This window comes from Typopeltis vanoorti, chromosome 2, assembly GCF_054136105.1.
Source record: "Typopeltis vanoorti isolate ZY-2024b chromosome 2, IOZ_Tvanoo_1.0, whole genome shotgun sequence".
Classification (NCBI taxonomy): domain Eukaryota; kingdom Metazoa; phylum Arthropoda; class Arachnida; order Uropygi; family Thelyphonidae; genus Typopeltis; species Typopeltis vanoorti.
Genome location: NC_143550.1, coordinates 29729418 through 29754205, shown reverse-complemented (window position 1 = coordinate 29754205; position 24788 = coordinate 29729418). Strand labels below are relative to the sequence as shown.

The window sequence follows — 24788 nt, the reverse complement described above, 5'->3', positions numbered from 1 at the left end:
CACACTGGCATTCTGGAGACAATTGCTCTCTCTTTCTGCATTTTGAACTGTTAAAAAAAATCACTCGTCACAGCAGAACCTGAAAAAAATGTTATTACATAATGAACCAATGAACTAAAAGACATGAAAGATGATGTGTTTATTACATTACAGTATGTTTATCACACTTTAGTTCGTATCTACTTATACAGAATGACTCAAAGCAATCACATTCATATTGTCTTTGTAGAAATCGTGGAAGAGAGAGAGGGGGAAGGGGAGGGAGGGAGGGAGGGAGAGAGAGAGAGAGAGAGAGAGACCATTTTACAGTAGCGTTCCAATTAAATGTTCAAGGCATAAATTCATGTTGATGATACCAGCAGTGATTATGATACAATAAATTTCAGATATCTAAATGAAATTTCAGGTAATTACTGTTTGGGTGGATTTCTCAATCGCATTGTATAGGGTGATGCTCTTTGTTGTTGTTGTTGTTGCTGATGTTGTGCTTGCTGCTGTTTTGCAGCCTGGATTGCAGCCTGGACTGCTTGAGCTGTAGCAGTAGCAGCGGTAGTAGCAGACGACACATTTGGCACTGCTACTGTAGCTAGAGCTGACTGTGAAGATGTCATGGTAGATAGTGCCACTTGTGGTGATACTGAAGGCTGGTTCGATTCTAACACAGCTGACACAACTTGAGGAGTAACAACTGTAGTTGTTGTCTGAGCTAGTGGTACAACAGGAGTTTGTGAAACAGATGGTATTGGTAATGCTTGTGCTATTGTTCCTGCTTGTTGCACAGTTTGTTGAAGCTGGCTGGGTTGCACTGTTGAAACCATCTGAGGTTGCTGGCCTATATTCGGCGTTTGGTGTTGTACCTGTATTTGTACCTGAGGCTGTCCTTGGGCTTGGCTGGCTGCAGCTCTCACAGCTAAGGTAACTGCTTGTTGTGGTGTTAATGCAGCTGATGCTGTGGGAGTAACTTGTTGTAGAATAGTTGCTGTTTGGGACTGGCCACTTACTACTACAGCTGGGGCACCTTTTAATATGGCAGCAGTTGTCGTTGTTGATGCAGTAGAAGCAGTCTGGGTAGCAACAACTGCAGCATGAGTAGCCACCACTTGAGGTTTCAAAGTTCCTGTAACAAGGGCTGTATCAGTGACAGCACGAAGAGTTTGCTGAGTTTGCATATTAGTAGCTAAATTCGGGGCAGTTACTACCTATAAAGAAACAATTTTTTTTTATTTCATATCTTAACATATAGCATATATTTAGAATATCATATTTTCTTTAGTTTATGATAAATAAAAATCTAGAGTATATAATTATTAAAATAAAGAGATGAAATATAAAAAAGAAAACATTGTCAAAGATTTAATATACATGAGAGGGATTTGTTTATAAGGCAATAATTTCTTAAACTAGTAAATTGTTATCTGATTTTGTTTAGTTTAACAGGTTTCCATTCAATTTTTGGATCTTTATCAAGTAATAAAGCAATGATTTTGTTGCACATATATAAAATTACTACCAATACTATTTTCATTGGCAGAATATTATTAATAGACAGAGATGGTTTGAGTTTTGTTTGTACTGAATGGCATATGTTAATTATTATCCTCTCTCTCTCTGGTCTCACTTAACTCACATGACGTTGCTTTATGTGTGGCAGATAGATCGAAAATAAAATTTCTGGCGTGGCATTTCTCAGTGGCAAACTTGTATGCATATATGCAGCTTTTTCATTATATCTTATGTCTTGTTTTTATATTAATGAATGTTCTGGAGGTAAGAACATAGTGTGAAAGAGGTGGCATTTGTATTTGATTTCTGTTGATGACTATTTCTGATGTATTCTGTACATTGCTCAATTCATTTGTCCCTGGTGCAGACTATCACAATGATACTAGTATAGTGTCTGTTTATTCTGGGATATTTTGTACCTCTTCACAGCCATTTGAGAGAAAATACAGGAGAATATGAAAGAATGTGATGTGTACATGTATTCTATAGCAGATCTCCAGAAATCCACTCACTAACCTGCTAGCCACAGGTGATGAAAGTTTATTTTTCACTTGGTTAGAGTATAATAAATTTAGTTTAATCTTTTATTCAAGTATGAGCAAACAAAGTTTGTGCCTGAAAGTATCTTCAGGACTGGGGTAAGGTGGTACAACATCAGGGCACTCCTTGCAAAGGTGGAGCAAGCTACCAACACTCCTATCTCAGTATCTCCCATAATGCAAAACACATCTCCTTGCAGATATGTCTAATGTTATGCATTAAGGGAAGGGCCACAACTCAGACTAGTTTTGACCTTTATTGAGTGGGAGCCAGGACCAAGTGGAGATACCAGGCAGAAGCATTAGCAGGTCATCTCTACCTATAGGAGTTGCCAAATGGTGTGCCACTCTTTTTTTAATAAATTACTCTGGATTTAGAGAAAGATGTTGAAAGTTTATTTTTCACTTGGTTAGAGTATAATAAATTTAGTTTAATCGTTTATCCAGGTGTGAGCAAACAAAGTTTGCGCCTGAAAGTATCTTCAGGACTGTGGTAAGGTGCTACAACACCAGGGCACTCCTTGCAAAGGGGGAGCAAGACGACCTGCTAATGCTTCTGCCTGGTATCTCCACTTGGGCCTGGCTCCCACTGAAGAGACCTCGATAAAGGTCGAAACCAGTCTGGGTTGTGGCCCTTCCCTTAATGCATAACATTAGACATATCCGCAAGGAGATGTGTTTTGCATTATAGGAGATACTGAGATAGGAGTGTTGGTAGCTTGCTCCACCTTTGCAAGGAGTGCCCTGATGTTGTACCACCTTACCCCAGTCCTGAAGATACTTTCAGGCACAAACTTTGTTTGCTCACACTTGGATAAAGGATTAAACTAAATTAATTATAGCCACAGGTGAGTTGTCAGAGACAAGTGGTGAATGAATTTTTAGCCTTGTTCTGAATGCTTAAAATATATCCTTATTTTCTTTGCATAATTTACATTTTTTCTTTTTCATTTTAAAACATCTCATTTGCTATCAAGTTATCTGATCATGGGTTGCATTTAATGAATGTAATAAAGAAGTTTTATTTTCAATCAGGAGAAAGTTTTTTATGTAATTAATTTAATAAGTTAATTCCTTTGTAGACTATTTTTTTCCCACCAAAAGTTAGTTTGCACAAAGATATGCCTTGCTGCTGTTACTGCGATTTGAAGCATTACCAGCCTATGACAACAGGTGGTACAATTTATCTCTGACCCCACTGTTATAAACTAAGCCTACTCTACTCTGCATCCATAAATTAATTTTGAAATAGTCAAGTATTCTCAAACAACATTTCACTTTGCATAACTTGTAAGTCATCACCATTCTTATAAAAATTAGAAATATTATTCAACAACAACAACAGAAAAAAATATTTAACAACACTGGTTTTCATTTGATTCACTGCCAACTGCAATACAAAATAAGACAAATTTATATTCTTCTTCTTTCAATTGTCTCTTTAATCCTAAGTAGGTATGCAGTTGTAATGAAGTATTGGTGTAAGCTTATTTTCATAACATGAATTAGATTAACATAATTATATACTTGAATATTTTACATGGTGAAAAGGCTTTTTAATACTGTTATTCAAGAAACACATCATCTCGTAAAGACAAGTCAGAGACTGGATCATGTTACTGAGATGACACTGTGATAAGTCTGGTCCATCACTGTGCTGATAATAAAATTTTCACGAATTTTATTATTTGAATTATTTTTATGTAAGATTTATAAAAACTAGCCCTTCATTATGGCAATACATGAAAGGAAATGCAAACTACATTTTTTAGTTTTGTAGAACAAAGTAAAACTGAAGGCAAAAGTAAGCGACCAGAAAGTATTAAAACACTGGAGGAAAGAGTTGTGTCATCAACTAAAAACAATAAAGGCTTTCTTTCCAAGACATGGAGAAAGTAAATGGCTCAAGTAATTGTGTTATGAAGATAATGTATAATGGATAAACAATATCCTTGGGCTGCTGATAGAAACTCTAGATTAGTACATGATTTTTGAGACTTTCCAAGTGGAGACAATTTGGGTTCATGAAACATTCAATTTTCACAAAAAATGCTGTGATACAGACTCGACAGAAATTGCCTAGGAGGTCTCCAGCTATCTTCCAAAAATGGATTCTAAAATGTTTCAACACCTGAAATGTCTTTAATGCAACCTATAAAGCTAAATTCAAGAAACAAATTTACTGACTTCAAGAACTTCAAAGCCCAGTAGTCAAATTATTGCATGTACATTGAATTTGGCTGTTTTAAACAGTCCCAAAATGACATGAAATGTAAAGAAATTGTATTAGTTATTTCTGATAACATTAAATAAAAATTAATTAAGGAAATCAAAGACTCAAGAAGTTTAAACAGATATTTCAAATGAAAAGAAATTCATCCATTATATGAGATGAGTAGATAAAAATCGCATAATTCTTCTCTAAAACTCACTGGTATATTTTGATAGAACAGAATGAAATGAACAAGTTTTTATTGCAAGAAAACTACTGATTGGTTAGCAGACATTTGAAACTGAAATAACATGTAATATGCTGGTAAAACACAATGAAATGGCAAAATTAAAGATTTGTGAGATCTGTGATCAGATCTCACAAATTAATGAATTTGACTGTTTAAATTCTATTCAAGATGTTTCCTTTGTTGAAACTAAAATGGTGACTATACGAGGTGTGGCTATTAAATAACGAGACTGGTTGCAAAAATGTGGTTTATTATTACAATTGTACAACTTAATTGTACAATTGTAATAATTGTACACACCTCCCCCTCTATCTATACACTACTGCATACGAATTTTCCATTGTTGGAAGTAGTGCTTCAAGTCATCAGGCGTTATCTGCTTCAGTAATGTTGCCATTTTCTCCTTTACCTCATCCACTGACTGAAAATGGGTGCCCTTCGATGGGGATTTCAACTTTGGAAAAAGGTAGAAGTCGCATGGAGCTAAGTCCGGTGAGTAAGGTGGATGGTCCAACACTGGGATTTTCTTATCAGCCAGATACTGCTTTACAGACAGTGCACTATGGGCTGTAACGTTGTCCTGATGGAGAATCCAAGTGTTTTTCTTCCACAGATCGGGTCTCCTCTTTCTCACTCGTTCTCTCAGCTTGGCCAGAACCCCAAGGTAATAATGTTGGTTAACTGTCTGACCCTCTGGTACCCATTCAACCATTACCAAAAAACGATCAGCATTGCCTTCAGTTTTGACTTGCTCATTCTTGCTTTTTTCATTCTCGGTGACATAGCAGTTTTCCAGTGCATAGATTGTCTCTTTTTTTCTGGATCATACTGGAAAATCCATGTCTCATCACATGTGATGATCTTCTCCTGCAAGTCCGGCTCCGCTGTCAGCCATTCCATGATGGATGAGGCAAAGGAGAAATGGCAGTGCTGCTGAAGCAGATAACATTGGATGACTTGCAGCACTGCTTCCAATAATGGAAAATTCGTATGCAACAGTGTATAGACAGAGGAGGGGAGTATGTTGAAGGGGATAACAATTAAGTTGTACAATTGTAATAATATACCACATTTTTGCAACCAGTCTCGTGAATATATATGTGTGTGTGTGTGTATTCCTTGAGCTTCTACTCGGTTGTTATGATACATTTTAAAAATAGATATTTAATGACTTTAAACCGAGATAAAATATTAAGTTTTAATGAAAATGATACAACTAGTTTCAGCCTTTTACAGCCTTCATTAGGTATCCACTAAAGGTAGAACACAATAATAAAAATTGAAGTTACAAAAAACTGAGAATTACAAGTCTCAGTTTTTTAGTCAATTTAGGAAGTGTAGTGAAAAACAAACAAAAAAAAAAACATCAGGATGTTTTTCACTACACTTCCTAAACTCCGTTTTCTTATAAGCGATCCGAAGGCCTATTAATCACAACCTAAAATATCCAGGTGTATACAAATTATAGTGCAATTGTAATATTCCTTATTTTGGACAGACTAACAAATCTATTGAACTACGTATAGAAGAACATAAGAGAGACATCTCCCATAAAAGATCACATGCATCTGCGCTATCCAGTCATGTTCTTTTCTCAAACAATCCTCATGATGATCTACAAAGTCACTCAGTTTTCTGGGATAAATCCGAAAACATTTTTCGCTGCAGTGATGAGTTTGAAAGGAAAATCGTGGAATCTAGGGAAATCCTCTTAAATCCTGAACATTTGAACAGCAATTTAAGTTACAACATCCCTAATAGCCATGCTGCAGTTGTTCAGTACTGACATTTATGAGAACTTACAAGCACGCACACAACAAACAATGGCACGTTGGATAGAACAACTTAAAAAATACAACGTTTTTTATGTCAATTATGTATTGCATTTTTGCCTGTAATTCTCAGTTTTTTGTAACTTCAATTTTTATTATTGTGTTCTACCTTTAGTGGATACCTGATGAAAGCTGTAAAAGGCTGAATTGTGATAGCTCTCCATTGTGGAGAGCTATCACAATGGAAGCATCACTTTTCAAACACAAACATCCCTTATATTAACATTAAACTTTAAATCTAGAAATGTCTTTTAGATTAACATCTCTGAAGTCACAGCAACAAACAAATTGAAAGAGTTAAAAGTCCTCATATAAAAAAATTCAAAATCTTCCAAAAGTTGTATCCCCAATTATTTTATTAGTGCTTTGTGGTGAAAAAAAATCAATGCTCCAATGATGCAGAATAGTATGACTGGGTGTAGCTGTTTGGGTGTTGGCATGGCCATTTGGGTCCATCTGATTTAGCATCAGACTATTGGGTACCAGACATTTGGTGCTAAAAAAAGTTTCATTGATTCATCAACATTCAAAGAAAAATTATAAAAAGGTTAACTTCAACTGTCATGAACCTTCATTTAAAAATCAAAATCAAGGAAGTTAAAATAAGGTTTAACTGATTAAAGGTTACAACTGTAAATTGTAAACTGAAAATGTAAATTGAACTATTTATTTAAAAATAAATAGTTCAATTTACATTTTCATTAAAATTACATAATAAACAAATGTTTAAATGCTAGGAATTACTAAAAAAATCTTTAATGTAGCTTTATTTAGTTCTTCATTTGGTAATTATGAGTAATGCTCTTTGATACAGTTAATCAATCCACAAATCATTGGTGTTAGTAAAATGTGGTTAATGGAGAATGATAATAATGGGTTTATCAGATGATAAACATGACATGAAAAATGAGGATATTCCAGGAGGTTGGAGTAATTACTTTGAAAGACTGTTAAATGAAACAAGAAGTAACAGAACAGTGGTAGAAAATATTCAAGAGATATACATAACAATACTTGTTATGTATATATCTCTTGACATACATAAGAAAAGACCACCAAAAATCTGAAATGTGGAAAGGCAACTGGAGTAGATGATATTTGATTGGAATTGTCAGATACAGAGGTATAAAAGCTTTACAATAGCTGTAATGTATAATTCAGAAGGATTGGCCAGAGGGCCATATCTTGGATGACTGGAAGAGCTTTCATGGTAAACATCTATTAAAGAGGAAATAAAACAGAATACTTACTGAGTTCCAGGTAAGATTAATGCAAGTATACTCGAAGAGGCTAATATAAATAGTGGAAAGAAAAACCTAAAAACAATGTGGGTTCAGGCCAGAGATTGTCAACATCAGATTTTCATTTTAAGACAAATAGCTGAGAAATCACGGGAATGTAACAAGGATCTGTAATTAAATTTTGTAGACATGGAAAAGGCATATGAAGAGGTACTAAAAGAAAAGCAGCAAAAATGATATGTTGCAAATGGGACATTATATCAAGCAACACATGCTCTATATTTGAGTTGTAAGTCAGCAGCATTGAAAGATGCTTTGGTGTAAGATCAGGTGTGAGAGTAGAGTGCACATTATTTCCACTGGTATTCATCATCTATATAGATCACATTATGAATGTGAGTGGAATTAAGTTTGATATCAAAATTGGAGATATACATCACAGATCATTATCTTATGCAGATGAGGTTATACTCTTAAATAAATCCAGTACAAATTTGTGAGATTCCTTTACTAAATTGAATAAATGCTATAACAAAGTTAGTATGAAAATCAGCAATAAAAAGACCATGAAAATATGTAGGAACAATAAAAACATTAGCTACATTTTGAATGGGAAATCACACCAGCAGAAAACAAGAAAATTGTTTCAATTATTTAGACACACTTTTTAGTGAAGATAGCATATTAAATATGGAAATAGACAACAGAATAAATTTTTATGGAATCAGAGAGAAATTAGTCAAACACTAAACTAGACACATATAAAACAGTGTTGAAACCAATTTTTATTTATGGGTTGTTTAGAAATGAAATAGCTGATTAAAGAATGGGGACCACATATACGAGAGTTCTGAGAAAATTCAGTGAAAAGATGTTATCAATGGCAGAATCATATTAAAAATGAGGATATTAGGAAAGGAATTTGACATTGTTAGTATTCAGGAATGTGTGAACAGAGCTAATCTCAGGTGGTATGGTCACTTAAATAGAATGGGAGAGGAAAGGTCAGCAAAACAAGAATTTCAGGATGGCAGGACAAAGACCCATATGAAGACCTAGGTGAACTGATGTTGTAAGAAGCACTTCAGAAAACTGAAATATAAGATCTGACAATATTCTAGTTCTTACAGAAAAGAGACTAATTTGAAGGAAAATTATTAACAAGAAATAGTAATTCTTGTTAACAATTCTTTTTATGTAATACGTACTATCATAATATCTTGCAAACTTCTTGAGGATACATATCAGGAGTTTGATTATGATGAAAACTGCAACAATGTGAAATAAATTTAAATTTTTTAGTTACTATTCAGGAGCATACTGATAACCACATGTGTGGATCTCTAAAAATTATATTTCAGGCTGTGTTCTATACAGCAGAAATGAATCCTGATATTAACCAAAATACAGATAACCCTCATATAACACGGTTGTTATGGTTCCACAAAAATGCCGCATTATGTGAGACTCTCAGTTCACATAGAAAAAGTAGGGTAGGTTCCAAAATCGTTTTTTTTTTAAAGATATAAACAAGGACATATCCAACAAAAATATATTTTTTATTTAATTCAGGTAATTCATGTAAGTTAAGAAAACATATAAACTATTATACAAATACATAGTATAAAATTATAAAAAATTATAAATTGTACGTAAACTTCATTGCACATAATACATAAATGTTTTAGGCAAAATAAAATAAAGTGTATATTTTAATCATTATCACTCTCTTCAAAACTAACATTTCATAGATGTTCTTTATTTAAGAGTGGCCGGACGTCATCATCACTTGAAATCTCTTGGACATCATTAGTATAATTCTCATTGAATACTTTGGCTGGTTTAGTTATCAAGAAGTCAGTAATAAGACCTTGCTTACCACTATGCTGCAATTTTTTATTAAGTTCATAATATGGAGTAAAACAAATATCCAATTGTCTTGTGAATTTTCCGAAGCACTCCATTGAGAGATCATTATCCATAAAATAACTTTCTTGCCAAGTTCAATCCTTCTGCTAATTTCTTTAAACTGATTTTTAAACTTATTCTTTAATGGATTCATCACAATCAGAATCTTTAGCAGAACTTTCCCTGCCATTTGGTTTGATGTCATCTATTAACTGTACTAGTTCCTCCTCATTTAAATCTATTTCCCCATCAATTAATTCACTATTGAAGAGATTGGAGCACTTATGAAGAAGTTCCCGAAGGTTGAATCTCATGTGCTGATCGAAACCGAATGTACCTTTTGTTACATTCGGTTTCGATATCAATTGTTACCCTGGCAGTTTACAGTGGGTGGGTTTATCCCTATTAACAAACGCATATGTTTGCAAAAGCACTCTAAGTGGCCATTACTATAAAAATAATTTTTTTTTACATAAAAAAAAAGCATCACATATTGTATGTAACTCACCAAAAAATAATTCGCTACTTGTAACTACATGCACGATATGGGCAGATGCAAATTTAACAGAGATAAAATTTGATTTTTAAGTCGCGCATTGAAAAATATATGAAAAGATAAAGGGTTACTACAGTTTGTAGACCATCTTATATCGAAACCGTGTTATATAAGTACCATGTTCAACAAGAGTTACTACAATTTGTAGACCAAGTTATATCGAAACCACGTTGTATAAGTACCGCATTATATGAGGGTTACCTGTATAGTGCCTTTACATTGACAGTTACAATATCTGCTATTTGCTGAAATCAAAATAATTACTTAAAAAAAAATAAAAAAAAAACCTTGGTTCTGGGGAGGAAGAATAATAAACAAAACCAACAACAACAAAAAATACTTATTTTATTAAGTGCTTTGAAAGGATTAAACTAAATTTATTATATTTATTAAGTGCAGTTGAACACTTGCAAAGAAATATTGCTTTTTCAGTCAAGAAATGATAAAAAAAATCTGTACACCTGCCAAACAGATATCTTTTTATTCTAATTCTTTAACATTCTTAAGATTGCAGAAATGTGACAGGATTACTAGGGCTGAGAAGACAAAGGAGAGGGAGGTCTGTGGTAAGAAACAAGATTGCATGAATAAATGAGAGAAAGAGGATAAGGAGAAAATTTCATAGGGATTCTATGACCAAAGGATTACTTTATGAAAGTACAACAAAATCGTGTTTTCCCTAATGCAAAAATTAATAACATTAGTCATGCTGTCAGGATGCAGAAAGGCTAGGTGAAAGAATTGCTTGCCTTTGCTGGTATTGATGACCTGAAAGGAAAGATGTATTTCTATGAAGGTGAATGTGAAGAAGTTATTGGAGGAAACAAAAATGAAGAGCAAGAGGATGAAGATTGTAAGTCTCCTGGCATGCTATGATAGAGGTAAAGTGAAGAGGAGGGTACTGATAGCAAATGAAACAATATTAAGGTTGTGCATAAGAAATGATGTGTCTAAAGAGAGCTTTGTTCACTGAAAGTGTGAAAGTGCAAGGTCAGGAAAACTAAAGCAATTAGGGTGGATGTAGGTGACCATGTGTGTGCAGGCAACCATCAGGTGAGTGAGTGAGTAAGTGAATGACCAAAAAATTCAGAAAGTAGTCTCTAAAACAATAACATCAAATGGGGCAACCGATTCAGGATGCAAAGGTGGTTGGGACCTAAGAGGATGCTACAGTTTCTATATACTAATGTCAGAAGTATCAGGAACGGGAGAAAGAGGAGATTTAGCATTGGTTAGTGCAACTTTGCCAAACATTATAGGCAGTAGTGAGATCTGGCTAAAAGCAAAGGGTATACCTAGTCTAGCCATAAACACTGTTACAAATTTAACAGCACATTTAATCTATCAGTAAATTATTTACAGCTTTCAGCACATACAAACCACATGTATAACATGCATATACCAGCACTCAATGTTCAAAATGTTCCCCTTTTGCCTGCACTCATGCCTGAAGTCTGTAAGGCCACATATCGATGGTGGCATGCACAACATCCAATGGAAACACTGCCACTGCTTGCTCCAAATCAACCTTCAGGCTAGCAATGCTTAGGTGCCTTTTCTTGCAGACTATTCTCTCAAGCTCTGACCACAATTTGAAGTCTAATGGATTTAGATTAGGACTTCCAGATGGCCAATCAGATGATGATATGTGGTTGGGCACGTTCGCCTCCAACAACCACGATTCAGGGTCTGTACCACAGGTTCCAGCACGGTGTGTTGATACACTTTGGCAGCAGTTTTGACCCCTTTTTTTCAAATCTTGTTGACGAGAAGGACAGGGGATGAACTGATTATTATTATTTTTTTTAATAAATATAATCATAAATATAAAAATAATCAGTTCCTCCCCCATCCTTCTTGTCAACAAGATTTTAAAAATGCCATCACCATACCCTACATCCGTGGCACATCCGAAAAAATAGCCAAGATAGTAAAAAAGTACAACCTACACACAGCATATAAGCCCTACCGCAAACTTGCTACCCTTATCCGTTCTACGAAAGATCAGCTCCCTCCTCTCTCTCTGCCTGGAGTTTACAAAGTACCCTGTTCCTGTAAGCTGGCGTACTTTGGACAGACAGGCAGATCAGCATCCATCCGCCTGGAGGAACACAAGTCTTACATCTGTAAACACAACTATGGCCATTCAGGCTTGGCTGACCATGTTTTGGACACCACCCACAGAGTATCATGGAAGAAAACCACCATGCTTCACCACAACAAATTCAAGAAAGAGAGACTTTTCTTAAAAGCAGCAGCTCTCAGAAACCAACCAAATCTTAATAAATATGGTTGCATTAAGCTTCCGAAGATTTGGGAAACACTCATCACCAGAGGTCCCACCTTACATTCCAGGCCACCTACTACCACCCTTAGAGGGCACTCCACCTAGATAGGACTTTAGTGTCACCCACGTGGTTGGGCTTAGTATTGTAAGATTTTTGTGTGCATGTTACATTAATTGTTTTTGTAATCCCTGTAGATGTCCTAGTGACTAGGACGAAATATAGGAAGTATTAAATTCTATTTTAATTCTTTTTGAGTGTTGTAAAAAATCCATTAAGCCTCCATCATGATGTTCTCACAGCACTTAAGCCTCTACACACGGATTGCTGATAGTAGCAGATGAACTGCAGCCAAAAAGAATAGGAGACAGATGGGAGGGTGGCTGTTCATTGCTCCTCCCACCCTCTTCCTATCTTCTCCATCTTCCCTGAAAACACTAAACCCTTCACATTCAATCCCTGTAGCTACATCTGTTGTTAGCTAAGTCTCACTAATGCCTATAACTTTTGGTGAGGTTGCACTAACTAATGCCAAAAACTCCTCCCTCTTGTTCCTGATACTTCTGGCATTAGTATATAGAAACTGCAGCAATCCTTTAGCCATCACCCCCTTCTTTACTTTCTGAATTGACAATTGACTACCCTATTCAATATTTTTGCTTGAGAGACTAGATTCTACACTTAGTCATTCTCACCCTCACAGTACATATATACGAGATGATAATAGTAATAGCAATAATAATACAGATGTTTTTGTATTAACTATATATATGTACTTAACATTCCCATTCTCTGGAGATTTCTTGACTTTATAGAGTCTATTTCTAATAAATATGTAATTATGTACCTGGATAGTCTGTTTTATAGAAGACTGAGGTTGTGTTAAAGAAGCAACTGTTGCAGGAGGAGATACAGCTGATTGGGAAACAGGAATTACTCTAGTTTGAACAGTTGCTGATAAGGATGGAGAATTTGAAGAAGGAAGACCAGAAGCTGACACTACTCCCACAGTAGTAGGAGTATGGGATGGAGAAGATGAAGTCTGTGTTAAAGTTACTGTAGCAATTGGTTTTGCAGATGCAGTTGTTGTTGTAGCAGCCTGCAGGACGGCATGAGAAAGTAGCTGTGTTTGAGCAACTGTAGGTGTTACTGCTGTTGTTCCTGTTCCATGGGCAGCAGCTGCAGCAGCTGCTGATACCTAGATTCGAGATAAAGATATCAATCAGTAAGAGACCAAAAAATCAGTTACACATTGCAAGAGTAATAACTATTTCAAAAAGCCTGAGGAAAACCTTATATTTATTTCCTGAAAAATATGAGATTATCTAATGCTGAATTTAAAAATATCATCTAAAGAAACAGTTTTGAATAATTTTTTCCCCACATAACTTGCAGCGCGCACACACACACACACACACACACACAGTTGACTCTTGAAGAACGTAGGTTTGAACTGCAAGGGTCCACTTATACATTTTTTTTTTTTTTTGAATATATTGGAATTTTTTTTTAGAAATTTCAACAATTTGAAAAAATGTGCAGGTGAATCACATAGCTTAGAAAGATTGGAAAAAAAATGAAGAAAATGTTAGATATGTCATGAATGCATAAAATATATCTAGATACTAGTCTATTTTATCATTTACCACCATAAAATATACACAAATCTATTATAAAAAAAAGTTAAAATTTATCAAAACTTACAAAAACACTTACAGCCTGTACATGGCAGGCTGTTAAGAGAAATGTAAACAAACTTAAAGATGCAGTTAGTTATTAAATCATAACTGTATATAAATAACTGTTAATTAGTTTAATTAATTAGCATAAAAAATTTATAACGAAAATGATTCATTAGTGTCTAGATTCTAGGCTAAACTACTGCTAAGTTATGGTAGCCTAGTGCTAATTGCACTATGCTACCATAAAGCAATCATATTGCTGCTGCTTCGTTATCAATGCATGAATCGTTACACCTGTAAATAAATATGAATAATTTCTTTTTCACGTTATCTTTTCATTTTTGATGTCTAGTTTTAGTAATATGTATAACAGTGTTTTGAATCATATAAGACAATATTGATGACTAATAGGCATATGATTCATTTTGTAAACAGATGATGTAAACTTACAGTATCGATAAATACAGTACTGTAAATGAATTTTCATTTCCTTATGATTTTCTTTTCTCTAGCTTACTTTATTGTAAGAATATAATATATAATACAAACATATCTTACAAAATATGTATATCGGCTGTTTATGTTATTCGTAAGGCTTCTGGTCAACAGTAGGTTATTGGTAGTTAAGTTTTTGGGGAGTCAAAAATTATATGTGGATTTTCAAACAACGTGGGGGGGGGGGGAATCAGTGCCTCTAACCCACGTTGTTTAAGGGTCAACTGTACACATACATATGTATTTTATTTATTTATTTTCTCCCATAAAGAACATGCACTATTACTTTATTATTAATGCAAAGTGAAACAAATGTTTTCTGATTTGTAATGTTTCTTGTTTTGTGCTGGTACAATAGGGGTTTGTATGAATTAATGTTAATCATACCAAGGAAGAATAAATATTTAGCAGTTAAACAATCACCTTCTCCATTTGTGGAAACTAGCAATTCTACTAACTTATAAAATATACCTGAAAATACAACTGATATGATTTTAATGGGATTCTTATTTATTAAATGTACACAGTTTAGTTTCCTATAATAATCAGACAAATTTTAGAAAGAGTTTTTATGTGTGACATATGAGCATCTGAGCAATTTTAATGAACCACTTTTCACATGTCACAATTTGACTTATCTAGAAGTTCTCCTAACAGATAACTTGTATTCACAAAGCCAATAAAGAGTAGACCAAGACAAAAATGAGTGGTATTGAATAGACTTTCAAAAATATGGAAGAGCAATAAATTATATAAATAGCAGGGGAAAAAAATCGTATTAAAAGACTTATAAAACATGGCACCTGTGTAGACTTGTGGAAATGACATTTGCTTCCAGAAGTTACCAGGCTGCCAGAAGAAAGACTGTTCTAAGTTTGATTCTTGTCACTGACTAGAGGAACTTTTTCCAGTCCTTGTTTTAGCCAGTTTCCAAGTTAGTAAACCTTTGGCATAGGCAAGTATGATTTTCCCTCCTGGAAACTCTGATTTTTAACAATGAAACTCAAGAAAATCAACTGTAGAACTCACACTATTTCAGACAATATAGTGTTAAGGCTAGGTACCATGAAGAACTGAGTTGCAATTGATCTCCAAAAGTGAGTTAGGGCTCCAATAGCTTGCCAACTCCTTTTGGAAAATAAAACCATTAGTGAATTATTTTTATATAATATATTGATTTCACCAATGGTCTTTTATGGATTCAAATGTTCGATCACCAAGAAACCAAAAAATCTCCAGTCTTTGAAGACAAAGTGCTCCAGAATGATAAAAGTGACAACTGAAGAGAAATGAAAACACAGGATCTAACTAAAATGCCATTATATATTAATTAAAAAAATAAGACTATAAATGGTTCAACTGCATTTGAAAAATAAAGCAAGCAAGACTATTGAACTAGTCACTGAGGCCAAATTAGAGGGATGCAGATATAATGAAAAGACAGAGGAAAAATGGATAGAAAATATTACTGACCACTCAGATATATTTGTACATACGCGTGCACACACACGCATGCATATACACACACACACAGTAACTCTTCAATTAACTGGCTTGGTTGGCTGAATAGTTAGCATATCTGCTCTCCAGCCAAGAGGCTGTGGGTTCAAATCCTGCCAAGGGAATGGATGTTTGTGATTGTCCTACTAACAAATTACCATATGTATTGCTGTGACCTGGTGCAGTATGACCTTTGATGTCTTTGTGCCATAAAAATCCAATTAAAAAATAAAAATAAACTCTTCACTTATCTGAAGGTACAATTATATGGTGGTGTTCCAGAAGTTGGATAATTGAGTGATTAATGTAAATACACATTTTTCTTCTTTATGTGATTCCCAACTAATGAAGGTTATAAACCTATATTACATTATTACTTGGGTAGTATCAAATTTACCTAATGATATAGCATTACTAACAGTCCACACAGAAATACACTGCTCTCTCTCTAAGGCAATACATGACCTAAATAAAATAACTACCTACTTATACCACAATTCACTTACAGTAAACAACACTAAAATACAAATGCTAATAATAGGAACCAAAGAACTGCAAGAAGTTGAAGCTAAGGAGAATTTCAAGACCGAGAGAGACCATTCATTTCAGGTTATCTGGTGTGAGACAGAGGCCAAAAGGACAAAATATATTTTCTGGTTGCTGATATAGACAGGAAATGCACAGAAAAACATGGATGCCATGCACTGGCAGATTGGCACAATCATTCAATTATTGTGGGATGATTTCAACCATGGAGACAAACTAGAAAAAGGAAAGGGTGTGATGATGGAAATGGAATTTATACAGCTACTTAGGAATAATTACTTGAAACAGTGCATAATAGAGTGGACCTAGGGAACTAAGAGTGCTATATTTGGTAACAGCATCAGAAGATGCATCCGTGACAAAGGTTGACAGTGACCATCTAGTCTTGTTCTGAGAGGTTGCTAAACATATGGAATTCTCAGTTAAGAAGATGTATACATGGAGCTAAAGAGCCAGTGATTATGACAAACTTAAGAAGCAGCTTAAAACAGTGCCATGACATAAGAAGCTACATAGAAAACAGTATCAGCTGCATACTATGTAAAGAGGATAAACCAAATGGGAGTTAAATGGATGGGCAATGTTATAAAACAGGAGTAGTAAAAGAAAAATAAACATTGTGAAGGGAATTAAAAAAATAAAAAAAGTTGATCAGCATACTCATTCGCAATACAAAGTGCAGGCAAGAAGAGTGTCTAGCATGGTAAGGAAGACTAAATCAGATCATGAAAGAAAATTAGCTAAGAAGCCAAACAAAATCCAAGAGTTTTTTCATTATAGAGAATTATTATGGAAGGATAACTTTAATCAATGCAGGTAAGAAAGTGAAGAAACAGTCAATCTACTAAGTGATCATTCTGCAAGGATGTATCATTCAGGTGGAGATATTTCAGATGTGACAGAGACTGACATGAGTGCCAAGGTAGAATGGAGGTGCTCAGTATACTGGGAAATATCAATGTGGACACAGCAGAGTGGGATTGGATGGCAAGTTAGCCTGTGTGTTACAAAAAAGTACAAGAGAACTGGCATTGACTCTGACTAAGCTCTAAGTTTAAACTGGTAAGGTTCTGAGGGAGTGGAAAGAGGACAAGAAAATTCTATTACATAAAAGAAGCTCCAAAACAGAAGTAGCAAATTATAGATTTATTAGTTTTTTAGGAGTGGTAGTTTAAAGTATTGGAAAAGTGGGTTAAAGGCAGACTTAAGAAATGTGTAGAAAAGAATATGGAATATGATACTTTGCAGTCAGTAGCACAGCTTTGTGAAAGCTAATTGTTTGATTGAGGTATGTGTTCTATTATTATTTTTATTTATTTTTTACTAATGGTTTTGATGTAGCGGAATTGTTTTTGGTGCATTTTCAGGAGAGAGAGAGAGAGAGAGACCATATTAATTTTTCTCTCTTGTTCATTCGAGCAATTGTGAGAAAATTATACCTTTATTGGTGTCATGTTCACGAGTCTATCTTCTCCCACCACGTCCTCCATTCTCTTTCTTTTCATCTAACAAATAACCAAAAATGATTGAAATACTGCAAACAAAATAAATCTCCCTAGACAATTCATCCAAGAAAATCAACCCAAACACAATACAGTGGTATCTCGCTAATCCGAACCTCTTTAGTCTGAACCCTCCAGTAATCCGAACTGGGTTTGAAAGAAAAAAGTTTTATTTATTAAGTATTATTATTTTGTGTACTGTTAATAATTAAAGATGTAGCATTCTCAGTTGCTGCTGCTTGGAAGCCGTCGAACCTGAGGCAATTCGAGCGTCATGGAAAAAACTGTGGCCTTCTAGAATTTACCAAGATAACTACGGTGATACACAAAAAGAGGAAATCCAAAACGTGCACAATTGGGTTAAAAATATAAATCCAGATGTTGAAATTTCACAAACAGGTGTTACGGAATGGATTACAGGTAGAATCGAAAGTGAATTCGAAATCAAATCAGACGCTGAAATTATAAATATAAATATGACACTACAGAATGAATTAGAAGACGATGCTGACGATAAACAACCCGAAGAAAAAAAAGTAAAACATGAAGAGGCAGTTGACAATTTTAATATGTGTATAGAATGTGCTAATAAGAATGATACTATTTCACAAAATTTTATTGCTAATGCAACTCTGAAAAGAAGCATTTGAAAAAAGTTTAGCTTCCAAGAAACAAAAGAAAATCAGTGACTTTTTTACAAAGAAATAAAACTTTTTTTTGTGTTGTGTACAAGAAAGTGCTATTTTTTTACGCAATTTAAGTTATGTACTGAACTATGCAATTTTATTAAATCAGAATCCTCAACAATACAGGTACATATAAACTAAATTTTTACTGAAATAAACTTGTGTACTGTATTATTTTTTAAATTTTACATTACAGTACAGTAGCTTTTTTCTAATCAGATACTTCATTTATTTACAGAATTAAATTTATGTACCATTAGAATCTGATTATTTTTGTCTTAAACGCTAGTTATTGTTGTCTCTTGGGGGAAAATTTACTAATCCAAACGAGCACGGTTTTTATTAGTTCGGATTAGCGAGATACCACTGTATTTCAAACATACCAGAATTTCTATCAAGAAAATAATCTTTTTCACATCCACTTTACAAACATCTGTGGCATAAATTCCAACATAAACAACATTCATCACCACTTACAGACATCCAAACCAGACCACGTTCTCTTAACAGAAACCTAAATTGCAGTTACATCAACCATAATTCACCCGCCCAAATTACAATTTTCATGATTCATTTTGCCATAAGAGTGGCACATGTGCCTTTGTGTGTTCTGATACTCTCTGCCAGTTAATGCCAAATTTGGAATCCCTGCTTTTGATCTCCTCTGGCTCAAGGTTTCCTTGTCCCATTTAATAATATTCATCTCCTGCATTTACCAGTCTCCAAACTTTGAAAACTACTCATACCTCTACACTTTCCTTTCCATGAAGTCATCTTCCTAGGTGACCTAAATTTCCACAACTCCAACTGGCTCTCCTTAACTAATACTACCAATCAAGCTAGACATGATATGGAAGTTTTTGTAATAAGCAATGATCTAATACAAATTGTACACCTGCTACCTGATTTCCCAATAATTCCCTCCACTTTCCCAATATATTTGATCTCTTTTTAACCAGTTCTCCTTCCAGACACACTGTAAAGGTCACCTCTCCTCTCAGCAACCAGACCACAACCTTGTGCAAGTTTTCAGTTTCACAGAGTGCCCCTCCTCTGACAGCACCCAACCTTGTGTCTATTTGGCACACTATAAAGGTACCCAGTGGGATAACCTCCAAAACTACTACTCTTCCTTTCCATGGCATGACTATTGCTTCTACTCTTCTGACCCAGAAACCTCCATTGAGCAAGTCACAGAAATCATCCACAGTGGCACGAAGGTATTCATCCCTCATTCCATCCAAAATTCCCATCCACTTTTTACACCTTAGTTCAACAGTAGATGTATGAAAGCATTTGAAGAAAAAAAAAAAAAAAACTCAGCTTACCACAGGTGGCTTACATTAAGAACTCCAGTTTCACACTCAGCCTATGTGGAAGCACACAATAAATGGAAAACCATCAGCAAATCCAAATCCAACTTCATAAAGACCATAGAAAACTTGCTTCTTGCCAAACAGAAGCAGTGCCTTCTGGTCCCTTGCAAAAGCCATCAGATGTAACCTGCTCACCTCTCTCTCATCCAATGTTATAGCACCCAAAGATAAAGCTGACCTCCTGGCATCACTGTTTTCCTCTACTCCTACATAAGATGACAAAGGTAAATTGAGCATCATATCCTTCCTGTGGTCTTTCAGCAAAAAGACATAAGAATATTAGATAACCTGGACACTACAAAGTCTTCTGGTTTTGATTGCATTTCTCCTATTGTACTCCAGAGTACACGAATTCTGTTTTAGCTGTCTAAAGAAGAATACAGCTTCTGTTACTGGGCTTAAAAGAGAAACCACAGCACACATCTACAATTATTTAGAATGCATTTAATTTATCCTTGTTGCTTTTACTATGTGGAATTTAAGGAAATAAAGTTGGGGGATGTTCAAACGATACTAGTAATATAATACAGTGTGAACAAGCAAGCATGTGCACACACACACACACACACATTTTTTAAATTAAATGTATAAATGAAACAAATTGCCTCAATGAAGGATGGAGGATTGAAAAATCTCATATATCCAAAAGATGAAAATTTTCTGTTGAATACAATAGCACTGCATGTAATAGACCAAATGGAAGATAAGCTGAGTACTCTGTACTGGAGTCCAAATATTTAGCTTTTTTGTTCTTTTTTTTAAAGAACAATTTTAATTCGTTTCCAAAGTTAGAAGAAAAAAAAAAATCATACTCATTGTGGGATTTAAACCAACATCAGCGATCAGAGGCAAAGAGAAATTTGACTACTGATGAAAGGGAAAGCTTCATTAAGCACAGCACATTAGCTAATTTAGTAACAAATATTAATATTCTATCTAAATAGTAAGCTACTACTTTTTATTAACACACATTGAGATGAAAACAGAGCCCATCGTATAATTGTTTCGATAACTTATTTCTAGGAATGAGAGAAAAAAAGCATAGATATTACAGTATGCTATGAACATTGCACAATTACCTGTTTAATTACTTGATGTATCTGTTGAACAGTCATTGCTGTTGTTGCTGCCTGTAACGTTTTACTTGGTTGCTGATTAGATCCTGTTTGAGTACCACCATGCTGAACAATTTGCACAGTACTAAGTTGACTTGGAATGGCACCTGCACTTCCTGATGTTTTACCTTGCACCTATATAAATATATAATATATTTTAAATAGCATTTTATTCTAAAAGAATGATTACACTGGTAGCATCACAAATTACTTCTCATAAAGACTTTTGTATTTTTAGTTGCTTAAAATAAATTGAGCAGCTGCATTAATATGCTAATATGTAGCTAACAAATAATGTTGAAATGCTTTATACAAATATCCAAATAAAGAAAGACTAACATTATGCCTTACTTTAATGCAAGGAGATAACCATGAGGGCATTATGAGGACAGTGAACAAAATGACCATTTCACAGAATGTGTATCGAATACAATATATATAAAAAATTAGTTAAATGACTATATACCGAGAATGAAAAAACAACGAGGTTTAATATTAAGATACAAATAGTTTCGTTGAACGATTCAACTTCTTCAGGTATCACAGGCAAAGAATTATACAACATATGACAGAAACATGATAAAATTACATCAACAGATCTAGTATAAAGGACAATAGTACATTTAAAAACAGGAATGCAAACTTGAGTTCCAATTAAAGTTGACCATGTGCGAGAGCTGCCACGAGTGCATCAATACTGAACAGTGACAATGTGTGTGTCAGAGAGATTGAAACTAAGGCTGTTGTCAATATGTGATGAATCTAGTGAAATTTCTCTGGATTCGATGATCTTTCTTTCGATTTCATCATAACACACATGGATATTAGAAGTTTTTGGCCAGTCTATGAGGTGTTGGTAGATTTCTTCCACATTCTCTTCTCTATTAACTCATCTGAGTTAATAGAGAAGAGAATGTGGCTAGAGAGAGTGCTGGCTCTGGTCCTATTGTAGGAAATGTCTCTCAGGTGTACTTCCATATGCAAAAGGATGGATTTAGCTGTCTGGTCATAGTATTTTCCACAATCACACAAAATCTTGTAGACTCCTGGATACTGAGTAGGGAGATGTTTCACTTTAGGTTTACTTAGTATGGAGCGAAGTTTTGGAAACATAATGAAGCGAGTTCTAATGTTGAATTTTTTAAGAATTTTTGCTGGTTTTGGGAAGAGAGAGCTAATGTATGGCAATGAAATAAAAGCTTTAGGGGGAGAAGAATCTTCAGAAGCAGTAGAGCGATGGAAAGAGAAAAATTTATTAATCTTTTTAAGAGAGAAACCATTGTTGAAGGGGTGTTTAAGGGTCAAAGCTGTATAACTAAGAGGAGACCTCCACATAGCCTTTAAAGGAATGCTGAGAACCGACCAAAGCTTCTGACCTAATGTCTAATCCTCACCTTCTCGTGGTGAACCCTGTTGGATATCTACCTGGATACTGAACAAACGAGGATGAGCATTTAGCCGATGAAATTTTATTCTTGTTGGTTTAAACCAATATACAAAATGATGGTACAACATGACAAAATTTCATGCCGGCTGGGACATCGCCCGGTTAAACAAGGCCCCCATTCCTTGTTTTTGCCAGGGAACCAGGGTGAACTGAAAAATGTAGGCTACTGAAAAAAATCTTAAAGCTCACCCCAACTCAACATCACCAGAGTTAAAGATCGGTACTATCAACATAAGACTGAATGGCAAAGAAATGGAGCTAGCTGAGGAATTACATGAATACCAGATCGACATAATAGGGGTGACTGAAATAAAAAAGACAAAAACTGGTAAGATCTTTCTGAGCAATAAATACAAAAGTCATACTCATGCAATGACAATCAAGGAAAAGAAGGGGTAGCCATAGTATTCAACACTAAATACGAGGCTAATCTTCTTGAATGGCAGACAGTCTCAAGTACAGTGATGTGGACAAATATTAGAATGGGGAACTGGACAATGAGACTTATTTGTGCCTATGGTCCCACAGAAGGCTCTACTAAGGTAGAAGTGGAGGAATTTTTTGAGGCTCTAGAGAAAGCTACTGACACAATGAAAAAGGAAATGTTGGTCTTGTTGGAGATCTAAATAGCAGAGTAGGAAGTGACTGTCAGACATACAAAAATGTTTTGAGACAATTTGGAGAAAAGAGCAAAGCTAATAATAATGGCAAATACCTGTTGGATTTCTGTTCAGGACATGGACTGGTTATTACTAACACCATGTTCCAACATAAAAATGTGCACAAATTCACATGGAGAGAAGAGGCAAGGAATAAGAAAAGTCTCGTTGACTATGTTATTGTTAATAGTGATGTTTTCTCCCTGGTGCAGAACATCAGAGTGTACAGAGGATATGGAATTGGAAGCAATCACTATTTAGTCTTGAGCAGGATAAAATTGAATTTCTTACTGAAAAGAATGACATGTAAGAAAGTTTTAAAGGGAATAAAAGTTGAGCAGCTCTCAGATGCGAACTGCAGACTAAAATACACAAAGATTATTGAAAAAAAATGGGAGTCTGAGAAAACAGGAACCAAACCTTGGAGATTCAATGGCAAGCCTTGAAGAAAACTCTGATTGATTCAGCGAGAGAGGCATGTGGTGAGGTTGTCTGCAAGGATAGAAAAATCAGAACTCCATGGTGCATACAGGAAGTTAAAGAGGCAGTGAAGGAAAAGGAGAAAGCATATCAAAAGTTTCTGGCAAATAAGTCAGCTTGTGCTCTTAGAGAATACAGAGACAAATGTAAGAAAGCTAAACAGTGTGTAAAACTAGCTAAACAAAAGTCATGGGAGGATAATGGCAAGAACATAGAAAATAAATATCAAGAAGGTGGTAAGATATTCTGGAGGTTGTTGAAGAAGCTTAGAAATGGAGGAAAGAGTACTGTAAAAGGAGTTAGAGATGATAAAGGTGACATGAAAACAGGAGAAAAAAAAAAGATATCCTTGAAGTATGGAGTAATTACTTCAAAAAATTGCTAGCTAAATGAAACAAGCTATGATAGCACAGTGGTAAAAAACATTGACCAAGCATACAGTCAGGAATAAATATCCATACTTGAAGTAGAAAAAGCCATCAAAGGCTTGAAATGCAGAAAGGCAGCAGGAGTAGATGATATTCAACCAGAAATGCTGAAGTATGGTGGTATAAAAGTCTTACAGTGGCTGCACTGCATAGTTCAGAAGGCCTGTACAGAGGGACGAATTCCTGATGATTGGAGTAGAGCTCTAATAGTACCCATATATAAAAAGGAAAATAAAACTGAATGTGAGAATTACCGAGATATTTCCCTACTGAGTGTTCCAGGCAAGATTTATGCCAGTATACTTGAGAAACAGTTGAGAAGAATTGTGGAAGAAAAGCTTGTTGAAGAACAAACTGGATTCAGGTCAAATAGAGGCTGTCAGGATCAGCTCTCCACTTTACGACAAATAGTCGAGAAAGCATGGGAATATAACACAGATCTGTATTTAAGTTTTTTCGATTTGGAAAAAGCATATGACAAGGTGCCAAGAGAGAAGCTATTCAATACGCTACAGTTATATAGTGTCAATGGCGCATTATTATTAT

General features: G+C 34.9%; 1 protein-coding gene across 1 annotated transcript in view; it reads right to left on the bottom strand.

Annotated features, from left to right (window-relative positions):
- Positions 1 to 124: 124 nt before the first annotated feature.
- The window catches only part of LOC150108900 (chromatin remodeling protein domino-like), a 731915-nt gene continuing 707251 nt past the window's right edge, over positions 125 to 24788 (bottom strand). Inside the window, exons 46-48 of the mRNA XM_090410792.1 lie at positions 21193 to 21363; positions 13174 to 13524; positions 125 to 1199 (exon numbers count right to left, since the gene is read on the bottom strand). Of these exons, the coding sequence (XP_090266918.1) occupies positions 411 to 1199; positions 13174 to 13524; positions 21193 to 21363 (1311 nt within the window). The 3' untranslated portion in view covers positions 125 to 410. The remainder of the gene's footprint in view (positions 1200 to 13173; positions 13525 to 21192; positions 21364 to 24788) is intronic.